The sequence below is a fragment of the Priapulus caudatus genome, unplaced genomic scaffold (genome assembly GCF_000485595.1).
Source record: "Priapulus caudatus unplaced genomic scaffold, Priapulus_caudatus-5.0.1 Scaffold82, whole genome shotgun sequence".
Lineage (NCBI taxonomy): Eukaryota > Metazoa > Priapulida > Priapulimorpha > Priapulimorphida > Priapulidae > Priapulus > Priapulus caudatus.
The window spans coordinates 227,654-250,742 of NW_014577143.1; the positions used below are offsets into that span (position 1 = coordinate 227,654).

At 40.7% G+C, this 23,089-nt stretch overlaps 2 protein-coding genes across 3 annotated transcripts in view; one reads left to right on the forward strand and one right to left on the reverse strand.

Annotated features, from left to right (window-relative positions):
• LOC106804665 (polyadenylate-binding protein-interacting protein 1-like) overlaps nucleotides 1-13,304 on the forward strand; it is a 32,899-nt gene extending 19,595 nt beyond the window's left edge. The window contains exons 3-12 of one of the 2 annotated variants that reach the window (XM_014805938.1): nucleotides 974-1,117; nucleotides 1,781-1,893; nucleotides 2,222-2,404; nucleotides 4,372-4,484; nucleotides 4,656-4,764; nucleotides 8,420-8,542; nucleotides 8,715-8,842; nucleotides 9,197-9,314; nucleotides 9,762-9,904; nucleotides 10,287-13,304. In XM_014805938.1, the coding sequence (XP_014661424.1) occupies nucleotides 974-1,117; nucleotides 1,781-1,893; nucleotides 2,222-2,404; nucleotides 4,372-4,484; nucleotides 4,656-4,764; nucleotides 8,420-8,542; nucleotides 8,715-8,842; nucleotides 9,197-9,314; nucleotides 9,762-9,904; nucleotides 10,287-10,374 (1,262 nt within the window). In that variant the 3' untranslated portion in view covers nucleotides 10,375-13,304. The remainder of the gene's footprint in view (nucleotides 1-973; nucleotides 1,118-1,780; nucleotides 1,894-2,221; nucleotides 2,405-4,371; nucleotides 4,485-4,655; nucleotides 4,765-8,419; nucleotides 8,543-8,714; nucleotides 8,843-9,196; nucleotides 9,315-9,761; nucleotides 9,905-10,286) is intronic. The other variant, XM_014805940.1, reaches the window with a different exon arrangement.
• Nucleotides 12,386-21,519, reverse strand: LOC106804664 (dnaJ homolog subfamily C member 21-like). Its single transcript, XM_014805937.1, has 13 exons — nucleotides 21,375-21,519; nucleotides 19,495-19,623; nucleotides 19,161-19,246; nucleotides 18,601-18,726; nucleotides 18,179-18,352; nucleotides 17,896-17,946; nucleotides 17,306-17,501; nucleotides 16,871-16,994; nucleotides 16,497-16,727; nucleotides 15,151-15,291; nucleotides 14,566-14,787; nucleotides 14,250-14,319; nucleotides 12,386-14,044 (listed from the first exon to the last, which is right to left on the reverse strand). Exons 1-13 carry the CDS (start codon nucleotides 21,469-21,471, stop codon nucleotides 13,889-13,891), a joined length of 1,803 nt encoding a protein of 600 aa, XP_014661423.1. The 5' UTR covers nucleotides 21,472-21,519; the 3' UTR covers nucleotides 12,386-13,888.
• Nucleotides 21,520-23,089: the final 1,570 nt, after the last annotated feature.

A 23,089-nucleotide genomic window follows, 5' to 3' on the forward strand; every position in this document is an offset into this window, starting at 1 on the left:
TCTCTCTCTCTCTCTCTCTCTCTCTCTCTCTCTCTCTCTCTCTCTCTCTCTCTCTCTCTCCCTCTTTCTGTCTCTCTCGCCTTTCTCCCCCTGTAAAATTAAATTTGTGATCTCCACAGTTCAGGCAACAGTGGAAAAGTTCGTAGTTGTTAAAGTGACAAGCATGTGTTATGTTATCACTGTGAACTCTGCGATTAGACGTAGCAATAGTCTAAACAGATGGAAATCGTCTGCTTCAGGGTTAATGCAGCTCAGATTCATACGCGCAAAATGCTATTAGTCGCAATGGCGTTGTTCAGCAAGTAAGCCTGTTGCTAAATAAGTCTCCATCCTCGGACTATACTGCCAATGGTCCAGGGACACTCAGACCCAGTGTAGGTAACATAGTACTATAGTAACAGTAGTACTATACGAAAACGGAAAACTTCAAAAGCTTTAACCCACTGCTAAGTGCATGTGCTGTCTTGGTCATTGGCACTTCTCTAGCCAGAAACATTTCTAACACTCCGGTAATTGAGCGAAGTAGAGCTACTATTGCTGGTTCTTTTATATATGCAGTTACTTACTGTTTCAACTGCCTGCAGTCGGTACATTTTCACTGCTACTACCAATGATTTTTACATTGTCACGTTCAATGAAGAGGAACCATCTATAAACTGTGGCACTGTTCTGCACATTGTATCCCTAAATTTGCACTGGCTTCATTATTATTATAATTTTTTATTTATTTATATATTGCGTCTTTTTACATGAAATGATCAAAAGTGCAGCACATCGATATCGCAAACGACTGAACAATAAAAAGAAATGATAATAAACATGTACATGTGAGATATATCACTACAGCTGCGAGATACAGTGATATAAAGTTGACTATGTAATCACTAAGTAAGATAAAATCCTATACATAAAAGCCAATTTAAAGCGATAACAATATTAGAATTAATACATATATATATTTTATTTTCTGTAGCGTGGCAAGAGGAGAGTAGAGTGAAGCCCACATTCCCTACAGGCACAACAGTGACATCAACATCATCACCATCATCATCATCAGTAGCATCGCCAGTAACAGGAGGAGGAGAAGAAGAAGCAGGCAGAGGAGGAGGAGGAGGAGGTTAGACTAGACAATTTTATGCCAGATAGGCACTAAGCATGGCTTCATTGCTAGTTCTTTTTTTTTCTTTATCCTTTAGGTCCCCTGATGGGACATAAGGCCATGCTTCATTGCTAGTCCATGTTTTTTTTGTTTCCCTCCAACTTGGTTAGTTATATATGGCCTAAAAATTATGCAGGTGGTGAAAACTAGAACGATGTCCATATCATGATATGGATGCTGAGACTCTCTTTTTGAAGCTAGCTTGTAACAATGCAGTGATGTTTTAAACACCCGAGAAATGATGGAGAATGTCTGTGTATGCAGGGCTGCCAACATTGGGTGATAGGCGAGAGTGAGATGCGAGGGAGCGAAGCGACCGAGTGGGGGGTGGGTGTGAGAGGGGGTCCCCCCCTCCCACGGTAGGGAGCTTTTGCATTTTATAACTTCAATTTGTGCAAGTTGGTGCATACTAAAGTGACTGTTTTCAGATATTGTAAGATTTTTTTTGCTGTGCGTGAGATATCTCAGCATTTTTTTGCTGTGCGTGAGATATTGTAAGATCAGCGTGAGAGCGTGAGATTTGGTCAAAATGCGTGAGTCTCACGGTCAATGCGTGAGAGTTGGCAGCCCTGGTGTATGAGTAAACGTGACACCGATCGTGTGTTGTGTTGTGTTGTGTAGACGCCTCTTCGCCCACAAACACAACACCTCCGAAGAAGACCTTCACCCTGTCTGCATACGCTGCCGAGTTCGTTCCAAGATACATGCAGACAAACACGCCTGATGAATTTCAGGTACATTAGTATTTCATTTATATATTGATTAATATATATATATATGATAATTATTTTGTATTGACTTTGTATCAAGTTCTTTTCGGTCAGTTCGTCAGTCGGTCTGTCAGTCAGTCAGGCAGTCATTCGGTGACAATGGTGACGGTCAAATGGTGGTGACGAACGACTGACTATTAATCCTAGTGACCGAAACTCAACGAGGTAACAAATCTAAACGGCAAACGAGAATCGTAGTCGACCGTGAAAAAAAAAACCGTCGTCGAACCCGTGCGATTACGATCGCGAAACTCGCGCGAGTCCTTCGCTAACGCTCTCTTGTTTCGTCTAGGCGGAAGAAGACGACATGTTCGCCGGTGACCCGGCGTGTCGACAGATGGCCGAGGTCATCACGAAGCTGACGGTGAACCCGGGAAGCTTCTACGACCTCGTGAACCCGCTCATCGACTCACTGAACGCCCACGCCGAAACGGAGCAGTCGCTGCAAATCTGCGTCGACCTCGTCATTGATCAGGTGCGCGCTTAGTGTAGTGTTGTCAATCGGTTGTAATTTCGTAATCGATTATCGGTTGGACCCAGGTAACCGATGATCGGTTACAATCGGTTACTCGGGGGGTTGAAGGCCTGCGTGTGCGTAACGTCGTGTGCATGTACGTGTGTGCATGTATGTGCTTGTTTAGCCCTGTTTACTGTTTGTTTTGCACTGTTTACTACTGTGTGTATAATACATGTATGTTAATAAAGGATAACTTGTATAGTAGCGATGATATCTCTGATTCTCATCACTTTTCCAAGTTTTCTTGTTCAAGTTTTACATTTATTTCAATTTATTTTTATTTTTTTTTGATGAAATTGATTATGGATTTTGATAACCAAGCGCTTGGTTTGAGCCACTGTTCAACCGATGATCGAGTATAATCGATGATCGTGACATCACTAAGCGCTTGGTTTGAGCCACTGTTCAACCGATGATCGAGTATAATCGATGATCGTGACATCACTAGCGCTCACGCGTCCGGTCGTTGCGTTCGCGACTCGCTACATCACATCAGGGCTTAGTAGTGACAAATGTGTCGTTGTTATTTGTTCACTCACGCTCGTGCCCGGGTTGTTAGCGACTTGTTACGTTACATATCATGTACACATATATACGTATACACGACATGCGCGACGTGTTACGTTACATCAGTAGTTAATAAAGACAAATTGTCTTTATTAACTCCTGGTTACATGTCATCAGGAATGTATAATATAGATCGTCTGTAGATATAGATAGTCTAGATAGAGATATAGATAGAGATAGAGATAGAGATGATATAGATAGAGATAGATATAGATAGAGATATAGATAGATATAGATATAGATAGAGATATAGATAGATAGAGATAAAGATAGATATAGATAGAGATATAGATAGGATATAGATATAAACTCCTTATATCATCATATATCATGTCATATTAACGTTATTACCTCCGCCCAACAGAGTTGGAGGAGGTTATGTTTTCGCTCTCGTGTGTTCGTGTGTTAGTGTGTTCGTGTGTTCCTGTGTTCGCGCGATCGATATTAGCGCGTCGAGGCGTATGGCGTATGTCGTTGGCGGTCGATCGATATCACCCAGCGAGCCAGCGAGTCAGCAAGCCAGCGAGGCCAGCGAGCCAGCTCGTAACACATACATGTTACATGGGAGCGTGTACATGTCAGTACGCTGGCGTATATCGTGGCTTATTTGTGTGTTCGTGAGTCGTATGGCGTATGTCGTCGGCGGAGGTATGCACTCCGTGAGTGCACTCTGTCTAGTTTAACTCGGATTTGTGTCGGATTACGTCTGCGTCGATGTCTACGTTTGTCCTGGACATCGTGCCGTGCGTGCGGGATGTTGGTGTTTGTGAGGTTTGCCGACTTGTACGTTTTTTAATAATTACGTTGACCGTGAAGGTGAACGTGAATTATTTAGAATTTTTTTGTTTTATTGTTGAGTGACTGTTTATTATTGACGTATGCATCCGTGTGTGGGTTATATAATATAGTTATATAGTTATATAAGTGGTGTTTATGACTTGGATGTTTTAGTCGAATCTTTTACTAAAGCCCGGCGCACATGTGAGTTATTTTACTCAAGTAAAATGACGCATGAGTCAAATTACTCAACGAAAATCCGCCGCACACGTGAGTAAAATGACACATGCGTCAAATTACTCAACGAAAATCCGCCTCACACGTGAGTAAAATGACTCATGCATCATTTTACTTGAGTAAAATAACTCACGTGTGCGCCGGGCTTTAGATGAAACGTTTGAAGGGTTGAAATTTATACTCGATGTGCATCCATACAATGTAAATAGTTCTAAAAACTAAAACTGGGTACATTGAGTTGTGTGTGACTAGGTAAAAAAATTGACCATGCCTTCAAATCTCCTTTGTGGGTCAGTAGTTAGTAAAGGTTGTCTATAATAAGTGATGTCCAATCTTTTATTTAGGCAATTATGGAACCAAACTTTACGTACACTGGAGCAAGGCTATGTGATCATCTGTCAAAACACCTTCATGTTAAAGTTGCATCGGGCAACTTCAGACAACTGTTGTTAGCAAGGTTAGTTTCTTTAATAATAAAAATGGTACTTTTTTTCATAAAATATATATTATATTTATTGTATAATTTTCAGTATGATTACACTTGATCAACGATTTGCCACACGAAATTTAATGATAAAAATTTAAATTTCATGTGCAAGGGTTTCACTACTTTAACACTCGTTTGCAGGTTACATTTGCAGTTTAAGAAGAGAGATGAACTGATGGCAAACGAATCAACGATACATCTTGTACAGGGCCTGTTGGTGTTTCTTGGAGAACTGTTTACGCAGATGGAGGTATGAATAAGTTGTTATTGTACTGCTTAAGCGAGAGATAAGAAATAATAGGCTGTAGCATTTTTAGTTTTCTGATTTTTGGTCTTTTCATTTGAATTTTAAAAATAATTTTTTTTGTATATTGTAATATGTAATGTAATGTAATATGTATGTAATGTAATGTTGTTTTTTAATGTTAGGATTATTCGGGATGGTGACACATTTTAATGCATCATTATTTAAGTTAATTATCTTACACATTTTTTTTAATCAGACAGCATTATTTATCGTGAAATTTGGCAGAGCATGTACTTTAAGTCATCGGGTGTTTTGCTACTGATTGTTGTTGATTCATCTGTTGCACTATGTACACTGCTTCAATTACACACACAAACACCGCACATGCAGACGTGTAAGCAAATACGTGAACGCGTGCCGCACACGCACGCACACACGCAGCCGAGTGAGCAGACGAGCACGCAAACACTCACACATGATATCAGTATCACGGTCGACGTGTATAGCATGTATTCATGTCTCGGCTCGTGAAAGGCGTCGAGTGAGACGCGTGCGCGTGCGTGCGTGCGTGTGCGTTTTCGCGCCGCTACACGCCGGCTCGCGAAATTATTTTTCCCACGCGAGTTCCGGATACACCATAGATAGTGTTTGGTACGATGTGTTTGTATATAAGCGTGTGAGTCGGTTTGAAGTTAATGTGTAGGGTTGTATAGAAGGTGACATTTGTTTCTTTTTTCATTGTTGCTTCGAGGAAGTCGAGTGAATAGAGTGCGCTGATTGGCTGTGTTCCGGAACTCGCGTGGGGAAAAAAATTGTCCCGCCGCTCGCGTAACACGCCTCGAGCTTTTACAGAGCTCACAAAGTCGCGCGCGAGCAAATCGTGTGCGCTGCGCGCGTGTTTTGCTGTCGCCGACGATGGACTGTATATCAAAATTGTTATCATAGTGATTGGATCCCCCTGCCGTGGCTGGCAGAGCCACGGGCACGCGCGCGCGCGCGCGAGAGAGAGAGAGACAGAGAGAGAGGAGCGGCCTCCGCTCTCTAACATGTGCGCTGCCCCGCCGCATTTGCTCCCAGACGAAATTCCGCGCATTGCAGCGCGTAACGCGCGATCTTTCGCTTTGTAACTAAGACACTGAAAAAACCACTTGCGCGATCTGGAGCTGGCATTCCGCGTCTTTCTTCGGGATAGCGTTACGTAAGCTCTCATTAGATGGGTATGTGACTGGGAGCGGGCGGCGTGCATGCATGTGCTTGACGCGCTGAGGGAGAGGGGTGGGATTACGGAGGTGGGAGGATGAAGAGAGTACTGAGCAGGAGCCTGATTGAGACTGGCAGAGAAGGGAACGAGGGAGTTGTACGGGAGGCTATTATGAAACGTCTCTGAGAGAGAAAGAAATAAATGAAGGAGAGGGAGAGATTGGCAGAGAAGGGAACGAGGGAGTTATACGGGACGTTATTATGAAACGTCTCTGAGAGAGGGAGAGATGGGTAGAGAAGGGAACGAGGGAGTTATACAGGGAGGTTATTATGAAACGTCTCTGAGAGAGGAAGAAATAAGAGAAGAGGGAGAGATGGGTAGAGAAGGGTACGGGGGAGTTATACAGGGAGGTTATTATGAAACGTTTCTGAAAGAGGAAGAAATAAGAGAAGAGGGAGAGATGGGTAGAGAAGGGTACGGGGGAGTTATACGGGACGTTATTATGAAACGTCTCTGAGAGAGGTAGAGATGGGTAGGGAGGGAACAAGGGAGTTCTAACGGGGCGTTATTATGAAACGTCCTGAGAGAGGAGCAGATGGTAGAGAAGGGTACGGGGGAGTTATACAGGGAGGTTATTATGAAACGTTTCTGAAAGAGGAAGAAATAAGAGAAGAGGGAGAGGATTGGGTAGAGAGGTATCGGGAGTTATGACGGGACGTTTTATTATGAACGTCTCTGAGAAAGGAGAAGATGGGTAGAGATAGGTACGGGGAGGTGTACTAAGGGTAGGTTATATTAAACGTCTGCCTGAGAGAGGGAGAGATGTGTAGAGAAGGGTTAACGGGCGGAAGTTATATCAGGGAGGTTATTAAAAACGTCTCTGAGAGAAGGCGAGAGATGGGTAGAAAGGGGTACGGGGGAGTTATACAGAGTTATTATTGAAACGTTTCTGAAGAAGGAAAAATAAGGATAAGAGGGAGAGATGGGTAGAGAAGGCGTACGGGGCAGAGTTATACGAGGACCGCTTATTATGACACGGAATCTCTGAAAGAGGGAGAGATGGGCTAGAGAAAGGGTACGCAGAGTTATATCAGGAGGTTATTATGAAACGATTTCCTGAAAGAGGAAGAAATAGACGAAGAGAGGAGGAGATGGGCTAGGGAAGGGAACGGCAGCGATGTTTCTACGGGGCGTTTATTCACGAAACGTCTCTGAGAGAGGGAGAGATGGGTAGAGAAGGGAACGAGGGAGTTATACGGGGAGGTTATTATGAAACGTCTCTGAGAGAGGGAGAGATGGGTAGAGAAGGGAACGAGGGAGTTCTACGGGGAGGTTATTATGGAATTTTTGTAGGAGAGGGTGAAATAAGAGAAGGAGAGGGAGAGATAAGAGAAGAGAGAGAGCAAATATTGCAAACTTAATATATGAAGCTCTTGAGAATTTATTAAGTAGGAGATATTATTGATGGATCCATAAGAACTCAACAATAAATAGAAATCGATATCTTAAACAAATTGCCTGTAAGTCTAAACATTTCCATAGACTCCCATCTGCATGTACTTTTTCACTGTCGTCTCGTGGGCTATGTTTTCATTATTCCCGCCACTGTGTGGTTCCAGCTTCAATATTTGTAAAGACATCATTTCTTTAATATAATATAACCTTTGTCATGGAAACTGGCTCCACGCTGTTTCAATGCTTCTGTACATGTATAATTACACCCTCGTATAAACCATATATATACATAAACGTATGTTAGTGCGTTAAGTTCAAGAATAGAGGATCGAGAATATATGATTAAATAGTCGATCGAGATCGAGGATATAGTTATCAAGATACTGACTGAGAGTTTCCACGTGAGGTTTTCGTCTGTTTGTGATCATTAATCAAGGGTGAACATAACGTTGTTGGTTCTACCTTCTACATCATCAGGCTGAGTTGAAAAGCTCACCGTGGTTCGGTTCAAAAATTCCATTATTTTAGTACCAAGGGCTTGTTGTCAGAAACAAAAACTAGTCTGAACATTAGTCTTAACATGAAGTAATTCTTGTACACCAGATCTCTTATACGCTGTGTATGAGAAACTTGTAACTTTGCCATGTTTCTGTCTATGGTCTAGTAATGTTGAGACTAATTTAGTTTCTGACGACTGGTCCCAGCTTTACATGCTTTTCTGCAACAATCCCTTGTGAGTGGCACCAGCAGAGAAGAATAATAAGCATCGTCTACACGAGGAAATCTGTCTCGGCTTAAGCGTCTAGATGAGGTCTTAACTCGAGTTGAACCTTAACCCGAGTCAAGACTCGTGTAGATGCGCGCGAAATCGTTAACCCGAGTTAAATCGTTAGCCTGCTGCTAGCTGGCGTTTGTCAGTCAAGGTTTGCCAGCTCTCTAGAATGATTGTTAATCAAGTGTACAGTGTATTGTACTACACATACGATTGCATTGTTATTCCAGGTTGTGAAAGACGGACGCTCCCAAAAAATAGAACTATTTTATGCCGCAATTAAAAATGTGATAAACACGTTGCTAACGCAGCCAAACGACAGCAACTTGGTGTGCGTTGCACGAGTGTTAAAGGTAGGAGCCTTCCTTGAACTCCCTCTCCGAATATGCTCTGAAACTTAGCTCCTTATTTTGAAATGTCAGATACCTCATGTTATTATGGTCCACGTGTAAATATCTAAGCATGAATATCTGTGTGTGTTCTACTCAAACCTAGAGTGTAAATCTGGAGTGATTCTATTTGCAGATGACAGGGGCAGGGCTAGAGGATAAGGAGAGAGAGTTAGTGGGAGCACCACTAACTGAAGCACAAGATTCACTCGATGCCATATTCCAGCACATTAAGCAGCTAACGATGGAGACCAATGTATCGATGTGCGTGGGTCATTACGGCCACCTCAGATAACTTGGCCTTCACTTAATTTTAATTTCTAATTAAAATTACCGATTCTAATTTTTGTTCCCAGTTGGATTTCACGTGACGGGGGAAATTATGCCAGATCTTCTTCATTTGCATTTCATAGTGATCTGTAGCTTACTTAGCATTTCTAGCTTCTCTGCTTTATGAATGACATATGTGTTGCTCGAACAAGAAGTTAGCAATAGGATTTGCAACAGCACACAGTTCACACTGATCGTTTATGTATAATGTATGACCGTACGTTGCTATTGTGCTGTGCCCCATTCTACTTGTTGTGTGATTGTTTGTCGGTTTTTTTTCTTTGCTAGGCGAACAAAGAGCCTTCTGGGTAATGTGATAGATCTGAGAGCAGCTGACTGGGGTCGCACTCCGGGCTCCCCAGCCGTGAACGCTGACATGTCTCCACCTATCGGAGAATTCGCATCTGTAAGTATCGCCGAGTAGAAACGTGTCTCTACCTATCGGAGATTTCGCATCTGTCAGTATCGCCGAGTAGAAATGGAAATGTATGAGCTCGGCACGGGCGTACTTGTATACTCGTGTGCATGTGTTTATATTCGTGGTTAGGTTACACCATTTTGAGTTGAGATATCTATTCAATGAGATATCCTATTTCTTATCTTTGATTATTATTTGTGGCTAGAATTTGCAATGCAGTTCAGAGGTTTTTCAAGTAAACGTCACGTGCGTGAAGCTCAAGTAGAATGTTTGACGCCTGATTGATAAATGTATATCATTTTACCTCCTATTTCACTTAAAAGTTGGCTTATAGCTTGTTCGAGTAGACTAGTTCAGAGTGAATTCTGGAGACGTTTTTGAGTATCACGCACATCACTCAGATGATCACTCAGAACTTGTTGTTCCTTTTTTCAGAACGTCCCAGTATTTTACAACACAGATGGCAGCACAGTTCCAATAGAAGATATGGGATACTATTATGACAGTGAAGTTGGCGACTATGTGCCTTATTCCTCGGAGGATGGCAGTGAGAATTCTGCTCTTTATCAGAATGAAATGTACGCAAGTAGATTGTATTGTTATGCCCCAGATGGCCTTACCTGTCATTTTTCTCAAGCCTAGCTATTTCTTTCATTTGTTTCATGTTTCCTTTAAAGGCTATGCATAACTGGCCGAGATTATATCCATTTTTAGACATTAAATGAAGAAGGCAAAGTGATAGTTGTGTTAATGTGTAAAAAGTAAATGCTGTTACCTCATTCAATAAAATTCTAAATTATGTGTGGTTACAGTTGTGATGCTTATGTGTGACAACATCTGTTGATATGTCTAAATAATTATGTAGATGTGTGTCTGTAAGTATAGGTGTATTACATATGCTTGATAATCGATGATAGGTAGCATGTGGTTCTATTTATTTTTTTTATATTTTTTTTACAGGGGTCCAGATTTGCAGGAGGTTTTTGACGATATAGATGATGAAATAGCGAGTGATTACGAGAAGTTCATGATGGATTCGCAGAAGTGAAACAGCTGTCCAGGACGCAAGTGCATAGATCAATCTTCTCTCTCTTTAAAGTGCAATTCATAGCAAACCAAAATCAAAGAAAAAACCCACCAACGTTTTTATATTTTTGCAGTATTTCCATAAAGCGGCTAAACACTTTTTGCATACTTTACATTTTTGCATGAACCTGTTACTGAATGTAGCCTATTGCAAAAAAATGCCAGCGGATGGAAAATGCACGATTAAGGGAATGTACCGCTTCATCTACGTAATTAAGGATGATTTTACATGATGCCGTTTTGTGTGATATACGTTTGGATCTAAGACAAAACAAAATTCATTATCACTTTGATAGCATTAGAAGGTGATTTGACTTTGATTTGCTACAAATGCAGGTTTATACCGAAAGACAAATTTTAATCAGGTGAAATGAGTGAATATTCCATTGGCGTTTCTTTGCCATACATTCGAATGGTGTATTTTTAGGATTATAGGTAGCAAATTATTTTGAATAATTATTTTTGGCTGTGGTATATTTAAATCATTTTATTTCGTTTTTAGAAAATGGATGGGGAACAATTTTAGATGACAGGCTCATTTTTAGATGATTAAGAAGACCTCAGATTGTGTCTCAGCGATGCTTTTATGGCCACTGACTGAATTTGGGTGGGGAGGTCTTCATAATTAGTGAATTAGGATAAATAATTTTATTGTTAGTACTGGTATGGGAAGTTATTCTGAGTAAATTGTGAATCCCTTTTCCAGAGCTTTAAGCTCAGGACAGAGGTTTGTGTAGAACTGGTAACACTTGTTTCCTTCTGACGTCACGGACCTTGGCAGTGATTTCTGTAACTTGGTAATGATATGTAGACAGTAGAAGATTTGTGCTCGTGGATTTTACATGACCTTCTCCACAGCCAATGTGTATCACGCCAATTAAGAAATGCCTGGAAATGCACGCAGGTTGAATACCGACCGAGATGTCTATGGCACCTTGCTAGTGTCATCTATGGTCCTGATACATCGTACAGGTTCGCTTATATTCAATTTCTGTGCTATTCAAATTTCATGATCTAAGGTGACTGAGTCCATTTATTGCAATAGTTGGGACTGAAAGAACTTGCTCACTTGCGTAGGGTCTTATAAATGGTTGTTCGTGGGGTGGCGCACTGCCATGTTTTGTGATGAGTACCTACTCGTCTTTCTACACTAGTTCCTGCTCACCAAGTCTGTTGTCATTCGTTCCAAACGTGCTCATTAATGGTTTCTCTTGTTTCCAAATATTATACATGGTGGAGAGCCAAGCGAGCAGATAAGGAGGGCAAATTCAGTAATGGCTACATATTACTAACGACTGAAATCTGTGATTATTGTTCTAATACACAACGACAATCTGGTTTCGATCCAGTGATGGTTAATCATTTCTGAGACATTTAAAATTTGGTATAAAGATTATTATTCCTAAAACTCGATAGATAGGTTGTGGTTACCAACCATGAACAATACTCATTTAGGTTTTATATATTTTGTCAGCGAAATGCACAGACAAATATAAATGAGCTGTTTCCTAATAGCTGTGCTTTATAACTTATTTGCTTTTTAACCAGTTGATGCTTAGAAAATCTTCCTGTTCGTCTGTATTGACTCTTTTTAACAATAACCTTTGTTTTCACCTGCTTGTGCGAGTTCCATGGCTTAACTACATGTATAGACGTAGTTGCTTATAAACAGGATAAATGATGTACAAAGTGTAAAAAGGGGATAAAATTAAAAAAAACAGGGTAATAAATATATGTAATTGAGTAATGAATTGGATGGTGACTGTATTCGGTGGTGCAGGTTTTATCCTACGATCGGGTTTTGTGTCTGTTAAATGGTGTTCAATGGTCGTTTCTATGTTATTAATGTTACAGAAATGCTCATTGGGGCATGACTTCACTCTAGTTAGTAAAAACCTTCCATGCACTACGTAGTACAGAGAAGCCTACATTACCTAGAGCTAAGCATGACAATGTTACAGACATGCTTCTTATTTCATGTATATGTTACAAATGTGCCAGCCATAAAATGCCCATGTTACCTAGGTGTGCATTGATTGCTTCAATGTGCCCCCCCCCTCCTTGCTACAAACTGCCAAGACTTCATTATTATCATAGGACAGAGGGTATTTCACAGGTACCCCAAACACCAGGAAAATGTCATGTTCTCCATATAGCTTCTTGCCCATCTCCATGTTGCTCCCACTGACTTTTTTAACAATCGTGCATTTATTTGGAAAGATCTCAAACGCAGTGTTACCTCTCCCGTCCATCACCCAACCTCTGCCAAACGGCAGTTTGTAATTTCTTGTTAGGCGAACGCAGTATGCGATGGCTTTGTTATATTAAGCAGAGATATGATACTTTGTGTACATTTCTGGTAGGTGGCAATCACATAAAAAACTGCAGAGAAGGTATTGTGAGATAGCCTTAGAACTATAGCCATTCACTCTGCCACAGGTGCCTGTGGCAGAGGGAAGGGCTATAGTTCTAGAGCTAATTGTGAGACAGCTAGGAAAAATTTTAATGGTTCCGAGGGTGTTAATATCAACTTGTTTCTGTATGCGACTTGCACTCTGGTGGGTTCGTTATATTCGAGCAAATAGCAGAAGTGACTAGCTGTCGGTTTAAACATAGATATATACAACACATATATGTGTTGTATATATCTATGGTTTAAAGAATGTTGACATCTCGATTCTAGTTATGTTCAGCATGCACCGTGAAACATGCCAGCTTGTAATCAATTTAAGTAACTAAGCTGTGTATATCCCTCATTCCTCTACTCTAGATGCGCTGTGTGGGCAACCATTTTTATACTAGTTTTTAAAAGTAAAATGATGTGGAAGAACTGAAGAATGTACCTATATTTATAGCTTTTGTGTTAAATAAAGTTTGGGATAAAAACCTCAATTGTCATTTATTTTATATGTACTGGTCCACTATGAATTGGCATAAATTGCATGACACCAACCTAGATGGAATCTACCCAGTCTAGTGCAAGCTGTGGACCTGTCAACATTCATATGCCTTTCAGTATTTGTTCAAATATGAATTTTTAAGTAGCGAAATGGCAAAAAAGTTTGTTTTTCTATATTTTTCATCGCAGGAGCGAGTTTGATAGTCCCTCGTACAGACGTGCTAGTAATTGAAAGCATGTCTTCAGCAAAAGATTGTCTGATGAAGCTTTTAACTAGAACAGTTGTAGTTGAAGAATGATTACAGAACAATAGAGGGCGCCACTATATGCTGGTTACATGAACATCAGTAATACGTAGGCGACTACTCTCTTCTACGAAGCAAAACGTAATCCTTAACGCGGAGGTTACTGTTGCTGTTGTTGTGCAGAAAACGAGACACATAGGCAAAAAGTGGGACGTGTGTGTGTAGAATGTGGCTTTATTTAAAATAATACCCAGTTCAATTTAACATTGTACATAATTTATAGAAATAAATTTCTAAAAAGTGCTAGGCATCAGTCAAGCATTCACTCTCAATCACCGTTTTCCTTTCTTCTTAGACTTTTTGGTCTGTCTACTGGCATCTTTCAATTGTGCGTGCCCGGATTCTTTTATATGGGCAAAGAGTTTGTTGCGGGTGGAGAAGTTGTTTTTACAGACGTAGCACCATCGGTCCTTGTCTTCCATTTCTGACTGCATTGAGAAATTACATCGAATTAACACACAGAGAACACTTCCATTTTAAGAGGATCACATTACACTAGCAATCAATAGCCAAGCAACTACTTAATTAACTAAGAAATTAATAAACTATAGCAAGCTTCACTTTTTTTGCTTTCACGTCTTTAGCTGTGAGAAACGGTGCAATTTTTTTCTGTATAACACAGTATGTACATACATTTGGAGATGGCTCTGCTATTTTGTGTTTGGCCCGATCAGATTTCTGACTGCTTTCCGTTCCATTGTTCCTAATACAGAGCAAGAGCAAAAATTAAGTGTTTAAATAAAGTATAACTGAATACATAAGGATACATTTCTCTTTATTCAATATAGATATTAATAAACGGATGTTTGAGCTGAAATTCTAAACAATATCATAATTATTCATTATCAGTTAATTATTTTCAATTGATTTTAAAAAGTATATTGTAAACTAGCAGCAGCTTTTGTCACGGGTGCACTCCAGGTGACAATTAGATAGTTGCCTTATGTACCTTTCTCCAAATGCACTGGATGTCACATCCTTATCTGTAACCAATACTTGTGTTGCAGTTGCTTCCCGATTGCCTTCTCCGTTGCCTCCCACTGCATTTGTTGCCACGTCGATTTGGTGTCCTTCCTTTTCAACGTTTTCCGAATCACATTCCACTAGCTTCTCACTCTCTTCCATCTGTTTCTGCCTCTGTCTGGATTTCTTTTTCTGTTTTTTACTACGCCTGATTGCAAAATTGTTAGCGTGTTAGGAATTGCGTTACCAAGTATTGACGTGTTAATTCTCATTGGCACATAGATGATATCTTTGCATTACTTTTGTTGTTACAGCATCTCTCATGGCAAATCTCTATATATATATACATATATATAAAGTCATTGAAGTGCAAAAAATCCAATATAATATCTACCATAGCTTCATTTCCAATAACCTAACATAATATCAGAGGACAATGTAGAAAAGATGAACCCTGTTATATGAAGAAGAAAGAACAGAGTAGGTTGGCTAACTTGTAAATTGTTTGCATTCAATCTGGCAATAGGAATAGTAGGTACACTAGTAAGTGATAGGCCTACTTCATATTTACCTCTTTTTCTGGGTATCATCCTCAATAATTTGCATGTCATTTCCAAATGCTCTGGCCACCTCTTCATCCTCCACTAAATCGTCTGGGTCGAGGACGACATTTACATTTTTCTGCTTCTTTTTCGCACGTTTCTTTTGCAAACTGAAAAAATAGTACTTGATTTTATGACAAGGTAATTACATACAACATGAACAACTAACGCTAGATACATGTGCCAAAGCATAAAAACTTTGCACTTGGCTTGTCAACCTATCTATCTATCTATATAACTATTAACGTAAATATATGACCTATACATCTATCAATCTATTACTAGTCTATCATATATATTTATGGTTCTAGGACAAATACCCCCATGCCATTCACCCCCTGGACAATTACTCACTTATTGTTTATTATTCATTGTTGAACAGTGATACAGGGAGGAGGTCGAGGAGGAGGGAAGAAGGTGGTGGAGGGGGAGGAGGGGGAGAAGGTGGAAAGAAGGTGGTGGAGGAGGAGGAGGTGGAGAAGGTGGGGAGAAGGTGGTGGAGGATGAGGAGGGGGAGAAGGTGGAAAGAAGGTGGTGGAGGAGGAGGAGGTGGAGAAGGTGGGGAGAAGGTGGTGGAGGATGAGGAGGGGGAGAAGGTGGTGGAAGAGGAGGAGAGCAGAGCCACCCGGTGAGAAAGAAGCGGAGCAGGAGGAGAGGAGGTGGAGGAGGGGGAAAACGTGGCGAGAAGGTGGTGGAGAAGGAGAGGGAGAAGGTGCGAGGAGGAGGAGGGGGAGAGGAAGGAGGAGAGGAGGAGGAGGATGGATGGAGGAGGAGGAGGGAGAAGCGTGGGGAGACGGTGGTGGAGAAGGAAGGGGAAGGAGGAGAGAAGGGGAGAGACGAAGGTGGAGGAGTAAGGAGAGTAGAGGAAAGGGCGGCAGGGTAGCGGCGCCAGGGGCAGGTGTGGTGGAGGAGGAAAGGGAAGAAGGTGGTGAGGAGAAGGAGAGGAGGTGGGGAGGTGGAGTGCAGAGAAAGGTGGTTGGGGAGGAGGAGGGGGAGAAAGGATGGAGGAGGAGGAGGAAGGAGGTGGAGGAGGGAGGAGGTAAGAGAGAGGGCGGCCTCTAGGCCTCGCTTCTCTCCTCCTCCCTCATGCACTTCTTCCCTCCCGCTCCTCTTCCTCCTCCCTCAACGCTACCACCTGCACTCCTCCTCTCCCACCTCTCTACTCCTCTGCCTCCACTACCTCTCCGTCGTCCTCGATAAACAACCTCGCTCTATAGTGTAGTGTAGTGTAGTATAGTATAGTATAGTATAGTGTAGTGTAGTGTAGTATGTGGATAGAATTTCTATGAAGTGCAATAATGACATTGAATTTTACATTTCTATGCTATTTTCATCATCCTCTATGTCGTCATCTTCCAATTCTTCATCCTCATCCAGATTTTGAAGTTCATCATCCTTGTCTAGATCTTCCATCTGTGTTTCTACATCATCTATGTTTTGTCCCTCTGCCTGTGTTTCGGCGAGTTCTTCATCTTCTGCTTCCATTTCGGCTTTAAGTCGCGCAACCTTCTCTCTGTGCTTCTTTGATTTCTCATGGTTGGCAAACCTAAACATTACAAATGATGTAACAATCAATTATTATTTTCGTAAATAGGTAATCGATTGCACGTGTCTTCATGGCACCTAAAAAGTGCTACTCTGCTGGAAGGAGTTGGTCGGTCGTGTTAGAAGTTGATGAGAAATACGTACGCCTTATCGCTTTGAAATGCTTTGTTGCAGGCTACACAAAAGAGACTATTGTCATCTTCTTCCTCTTCCTCCTCCTCGTCTTCCTCATCAAGACCTTCTTCATCATCCTCCTGACCTGCGTCATCTGTTTCCATAAATCAGTATCAATTTTAGTTTATCCATAATTTTTTTGTCTCTCGGCTGTTACATGCACACCCGCACGCACGCACGCACACACATATTTTGGCATATATTGGTATATATAAACACATATATATATATATAACGACCCCACTTGAGTGCGACTAATAATGCGAAGGAAGAAAAAGATATACATATATATATATATATCAGAAGTAGATAATAGGAAATCCCTATTATCTACTTCTGATATATATCAGACACACATACAGATATACATTTCACGTTTAATAATTGTGAAATTTTCCCACTCACCGCTCTCGGACAGCCCGCCGCCAAACTCTCTGTTCAGTTCGGCCTCGATCTCCCGGAGACTTGTCTCAACGGCGGCCATCGACGACCAGTCCGCTTCCTCAAAGTCCTGCATCTGCGCGAGGCGCTCTCGCCGCTCCTTCACACGTCTCTCCTCCACACTCTTCTTGTGCGCCGCAGCCTTCTCCTCCAGCATTTTCTGTCGAAATCGAAACGATCATTATAATCATAATCGGCTAAATAATGATCATGACAAATATTACTATATTTAAATATAATTTCATATTTAATTATATTATTATTGTGATTTTAAATAATGATCATCATACTCGGCTACGACATGCTGTATTTTATGATTTAACGTTTTTCTGAGCCACATTGCTATCGATAAAATGTGTTTAATACGAGTTTGTCATTCACTGGCTTGAATGTATTGTTGATAATGGCCAATTATCCATGTACAAGTATAGGTTTAAAAATTATGTGAAATAATTCGACTATACTGGTGTAATTATATAAGTTAAAGTATATTCATAAAACACACAGGCCAGTTGCCACATGCCCTCGATTTCTTATTAATTATATATACATACTCTGTAGGCTTGCACTCGCTTGTCCCTCTTTCGTACATATGTCACTAGTGCCTACATGAAAATAAGCAAAAATCAATTAACCTTGGCTTGAGCTGTTAGAATGTTTGGATGTGTTTTATAGGAATAAACAGAAAATTCTGGTAAAGACACTCAGTAGTTTTCTTGTGTTAGTATCTTGAACACCTCTATAGTATGCACGACACACCAATGGCAGCTACGTTGCGCCATAGCTCCACTTAAAACCGAAATAAGCCCATCGGCTTTACGTAACGAGAGTACTGACCCGGACTGCTTCGTTGCGTTCCTTCTTCGCACTGTCTCGCAGCTTCTTGTTGTCTTTCTCCATGAGACGGAGGATGCGGCGGTTGGGGGCTTCCCGTATGTCGTACTTCTCCAGCCAGACGTAGGTCTTCGCCGTGAAGTAACTTTGCCAGTACGCGTAGAACACGTGGACGACCTAGAGTGGAATCACCTTTGATTGAAGGTGCGCCGGGAAGTGCATGCCCGCAGCATCTGACTGCCGAATCCATTTTACTGAGGTCAGTTCTCAAGATGCTAATATGAGGAAATTCGATTAATATGTTTACAGGGTACTTCTAAATGCACAACGTGATAAGGTTTGGTTTGACAGAAGAACACACCTTAATATATAAGCAACGTTTGGAAGAAACTGTTTTTTATAGCGAAACTCCTTGCTCAACTTACGTCATCATATGAACTGTGTGAGAAGCCAAAACCAGGAAGAGTTGTTCCTTCTTTTTCGCCCTTGAGAAATGGCTCATCCTCTGCCGCAAGCGTCTCAAACACCGTCCGATAGATTGCATAGAAGCCCTGGTAGAGAAATAACAAGTACATTGTGAGAAAGTTATTGCACTCCCAAGAATAATGGCAAAGAACATTTTGAGAAGCAGTTATTGTTCCATACCAACCGATCTTTAGACTGTTACCTAGGGACTGATCTACAAAACTCCCCAGAATCTGTTTCTGCACTTAAAAAACATAGGCAATAGAATGTTATATTCAAATCATGACAGCACCATTCGAAAGGAAATGGTTACTATGACACCCTACTATCTAGGTATATGTTTTATATTATTTCTTAACAGAGACCAACACAGCTATTTTGATTTAATTTAAATTTATGGAATGAATGCACATTCATTAGATATAGTATAACGGGTATAATAGTTATCATAGGTTTAGCAGCAAATTGAGCAGTTCTTTTTCCACAGCATACAGAACATACATAAATGCACTCTATATACCTGTTCATCATCTCCATAACCACGGAAGCAAGAGGAAGTGAAGTATTGTGACAAATCGAGACTTTCATCCTTGTAATTTGCTAAACCTAGGAATTAAAAACACTGTGAAGTTTAAAAATTCACGCATGCATCGATACGCCGACTCCACTGCTGATAACTTTAATTTATAACAGAATCTCTTTGAAAGAGTTTTCATACCAGCCATAACCAAAGATAATAATAAAACAAGTACAGCTAGTGTAAAAACTGACACTATGGCTTATTACTACAGCAACGCCACCCATTCTACAATACGACAAGCCAAGATTGACGTATAACCTGATGATGCTTTTACCTCCTTTCAAGATGGCCTCCCTGTGCCGATCATACCATGCTCTTTCCTGAGGGTCATATAACGTTTCATAGGCTTGTTGAATCAAGTTAAACTGTATATTACACTCCTCCACATCTTCTGGATTCTTGTCTGGAATAAAATCGTAATTAGCCATTTCAGGTATGGAAGATTTTAGCCTATATATATCTAGACAAAACATCATTGTTAAAAATGCTACAGACGCTATACCACAGAATAACTTGTGAAATACTTACTGAGTTCAAATATTACTTTTAGGAACAATATTGTATTACGGAAGACCAATATGTTTAGTCAAGTTTTATGTTGAATGTTGAATTGCCTAGATGTAAAAGCATGGGTGGAGAAGGGATCAGTTAATGACAACTTGATTTTGGTAGTGATTAGGTGTGATGGTCCTAATTTACTGGCCTCATCTTATATAGCATTATAATCCATTTTACTCTGTCATTTGCACATTATCTCAATGTGTCAACCTAACCTGCAACAACATGCATATCTTGCATGTGCTCTGTTCCCTTTATATTTGTGGCCCTAATAAGTAATGTAAATTTTTAACGGTGTGACACCGTAATAATGACCCAAGGAGGAAAAGGGTGTATTATAACCAAGACATACTGATGCAGAGTTCGAAAGGGTTATAGCCTGGGTATTTGGGAAAAACCTTCCCTAGGATTTCCAATACTATAATTATAAAACACTGAAACTTATTTAAACTTATCAGAATTAAGGAATGCATATTTCATAACTTGGCAAAATGACTCAGAACACATGATCGACTCTCTCAAAAATTAACAACATCACATGCCTATTAATAAAGTGGTTCAAACGTTACCAGAAGAATGGGAAAGAGGAGGACGAGGGTGAGGAGGAGGCTGAGGATGAGAAGAAAGGTGAGAAGATGGTGATGAGGAGGGCAGGGGTAGAAGAGGTAAAGAGGAAGAGGGAGAAGAGGAGGACAATGATGAAGAGGAGGAGAAGGGGCGGGAGCATGAGGAGGAGAAGCAGGATAGGCTTTCCCACCTGGCTCTTTTTTGAGTTTGTGCACAGTGGTAGGCTGTCTCAGTGACACAGACAGTGTCACACGCAGCTAGGGCCTGCATACCTCCCAAAGTGACGCGTCGTTGACCGACCAATCGAAGCGCTCGCAGCTCAGGCACTAAAGCTGATAAATATAAAGCTAAACCCTAATCCTAACCCTTACCAGTAACCATCCACTCACGATAGCCAGCTTAAATAATGCAACCATAAAACATCGCATCAGCTTTAGTGCCTGAGCTGCGAGCGCTCCGATTGGTCGGTCGATGACGCGTCACTTTGGGAGGAGCTGCGAGCGCTCCGATTGGTCGGTCGATGACGCGTCACTTTGGGAGCTGCGAGCGCTCCGATTGGTCGGTCGACGACGCGTCACTTTGGGAGGAGCTGCGAGCGCTCCGATTGGTCGGTCGACGACGCGTCACTTTGGGAGGTATATGCAGGCCCTAGCTGCGAGTGACAGACAGACAGTGTCTGTCACATACATGTGCGGTAGAGCAGAGAAGTATTTCACTATTTGTCATTTGAATGATGTTTGTGCAGAATCATCACGCCATCGAGTAAATAAACTTTAAAACGGTGGTGGTAAATATAATTAGTATTTATTTACAATCATTACATTTTGGAACGCCAAAGCCAGACTCTGGCCCAGAGCACATGAGGCATGACAAAATTGACATGTGTTGTCACACCGACTCACAGTTGACGTTGTGTACAGCCGGTGTCTGTGTAGAATGTGGTAGCCGGTATTGCAACACAGCTGGGCAACAACTAAGCTAGTGCAAATTAATGTGATAACTAAGGTTTAATTACCCAGAATTTCTCACCTGGATGCCACTGTAAGGCTAGTTTTCTATATGACTTCTTGATATCCTGAGCAGATGCATCTCTTTCGACACCAAGAACTTCGTAGTAGCACTTCATTCTTGGCCAGTGACTGACTGACTCGCTGCCAGTGTATGTTTCGGTCCACTGTTGCTGTTTCCGGTAATAAATTGAGTACATTATTCAACGTTCATGTGTTCAGAACGTTCACGTTCTGAAGATGTTTATAAAAAAATGTCGTCACATCGATTGATAATATATGCTACCAAACATAATTTACACGTGCTTATTTATGTGTTCATGGTGTTTATTATCAGACAGTGTGTATTTTTGTCCATCCACCGAGGCGTAGCCGTAGAAAATGTAAAGACACTATATATATCTAATCCTAATACATCATATAAAATGTGTATTATTATTTAGGCAGTGGCTACGGGTACGGTAGCCGTATCTTAATGTCTCGAGGCTACGGGTACGGGAGTCCATTCGCTTTCATACTTAACGAGACAAAGATGGCGGCGGTGGCGCTAGATTTCGAAATAACGCCTTGGGAAATAAATTCACGATTTGAGAGTTTAGATGAGCTAGAACCCTAACCCTAAACCTAACCCTAACCATAACCCTAAACCTAACCCTAACCTTAATCCTAACCCTAACCCTAACGCAAAAAAGGGGCTTGAACGACCGACGGCTACCGTACCTCCAGCCACTGCGTATTATTTATTGGTAATCATATGTATTATATATACATATATATATATATATATATATATATATATATATTGTAGATAGATTAAACACAAGACATCACTTTTTGCTGTTACTCAGAGTTTCACGCTTGCGCGATCATCAGACAACTTTAATGAATAATAAACCTTGTATACATTCCATAATCCATATAAACATGAATAGCGCTATTGTTTTAGTTATCTATTGTTATGTAGTTCTAGTAACTATAGCTCGCGTACGATATATAGTTACTACGTATATATATATATACATATATATATATATATATATATATTATATACGCCTTTGCTCCCAGCCTCCCACTCCTTACAATAAATCTGGGGTAAATTTCAACGTCCTTCACTCGTCCTTAATTTTTGATTATGCCTGTTTTTATTATTTATATTTTAGTTCATGCAAACGGCTTGCTATGCCATGTACGCCCAAACTAACCCAAGCAAGCACGCACGCACACACACAAGAACGTAGGGGCCTACACACATACATATGAGCACGCGCACGCACACACCATCGCGCGCGCGGGTAAAATAAATTAATTAATTGTAACGTTACATTTAAATTTCATGCAAAATATGAATTTTGAATTACACATTAATAATCATTTTTACAATAAAACCTTCATTCGAATGAATATTAAAAATTACATCTTAATTTTACAGTAAATGCAGAAAGAGGACATGAGTATATGGAACTTACATAAAACCAGGAGTTAATAAAGACAAAAATTTGTCTTTATTAACTCCTGATAAAACCTATATAGAACTAACGTTAATGAACCCCAGACCAGGCCTACTCAGTCAGTGTAGCGAACGCAGTCAAGCGTAACATGACGACTGGTATTATACAGGTTAATATGGAACCTATATTTAAAAAAAACCTATGGAACATATATAAAACCTAAATTTTTACAATTATTATAAAATAATAGTTTATTTGAATGTATTTCGGAAAAGCAAATTCGTCCAAT

Coding starts and splice junctions, on each gene's coding strand:
- LOC106804664 (XM_014805937.1), bottom strand. CDS start 21,471: ATGAAGTGCTACTACGAAGTTCTTGGTGTCGAAAGAGATGCATCTGCT. Junction 17,502..17,895: donor AGCGAGTGCAAGCCTACAGA/GTATGTATATAT, acceptor CGATTTCGACAG/AAAATGCTGGAGGAGAAGGC. Junction 16,995..17,305: donor CGGCGGGCTGTCCGAGAGCG/GTGAGTGGGAAA, acceptor TTATGGAAACAG/ATGACGCAGGTCAGGAGGAT.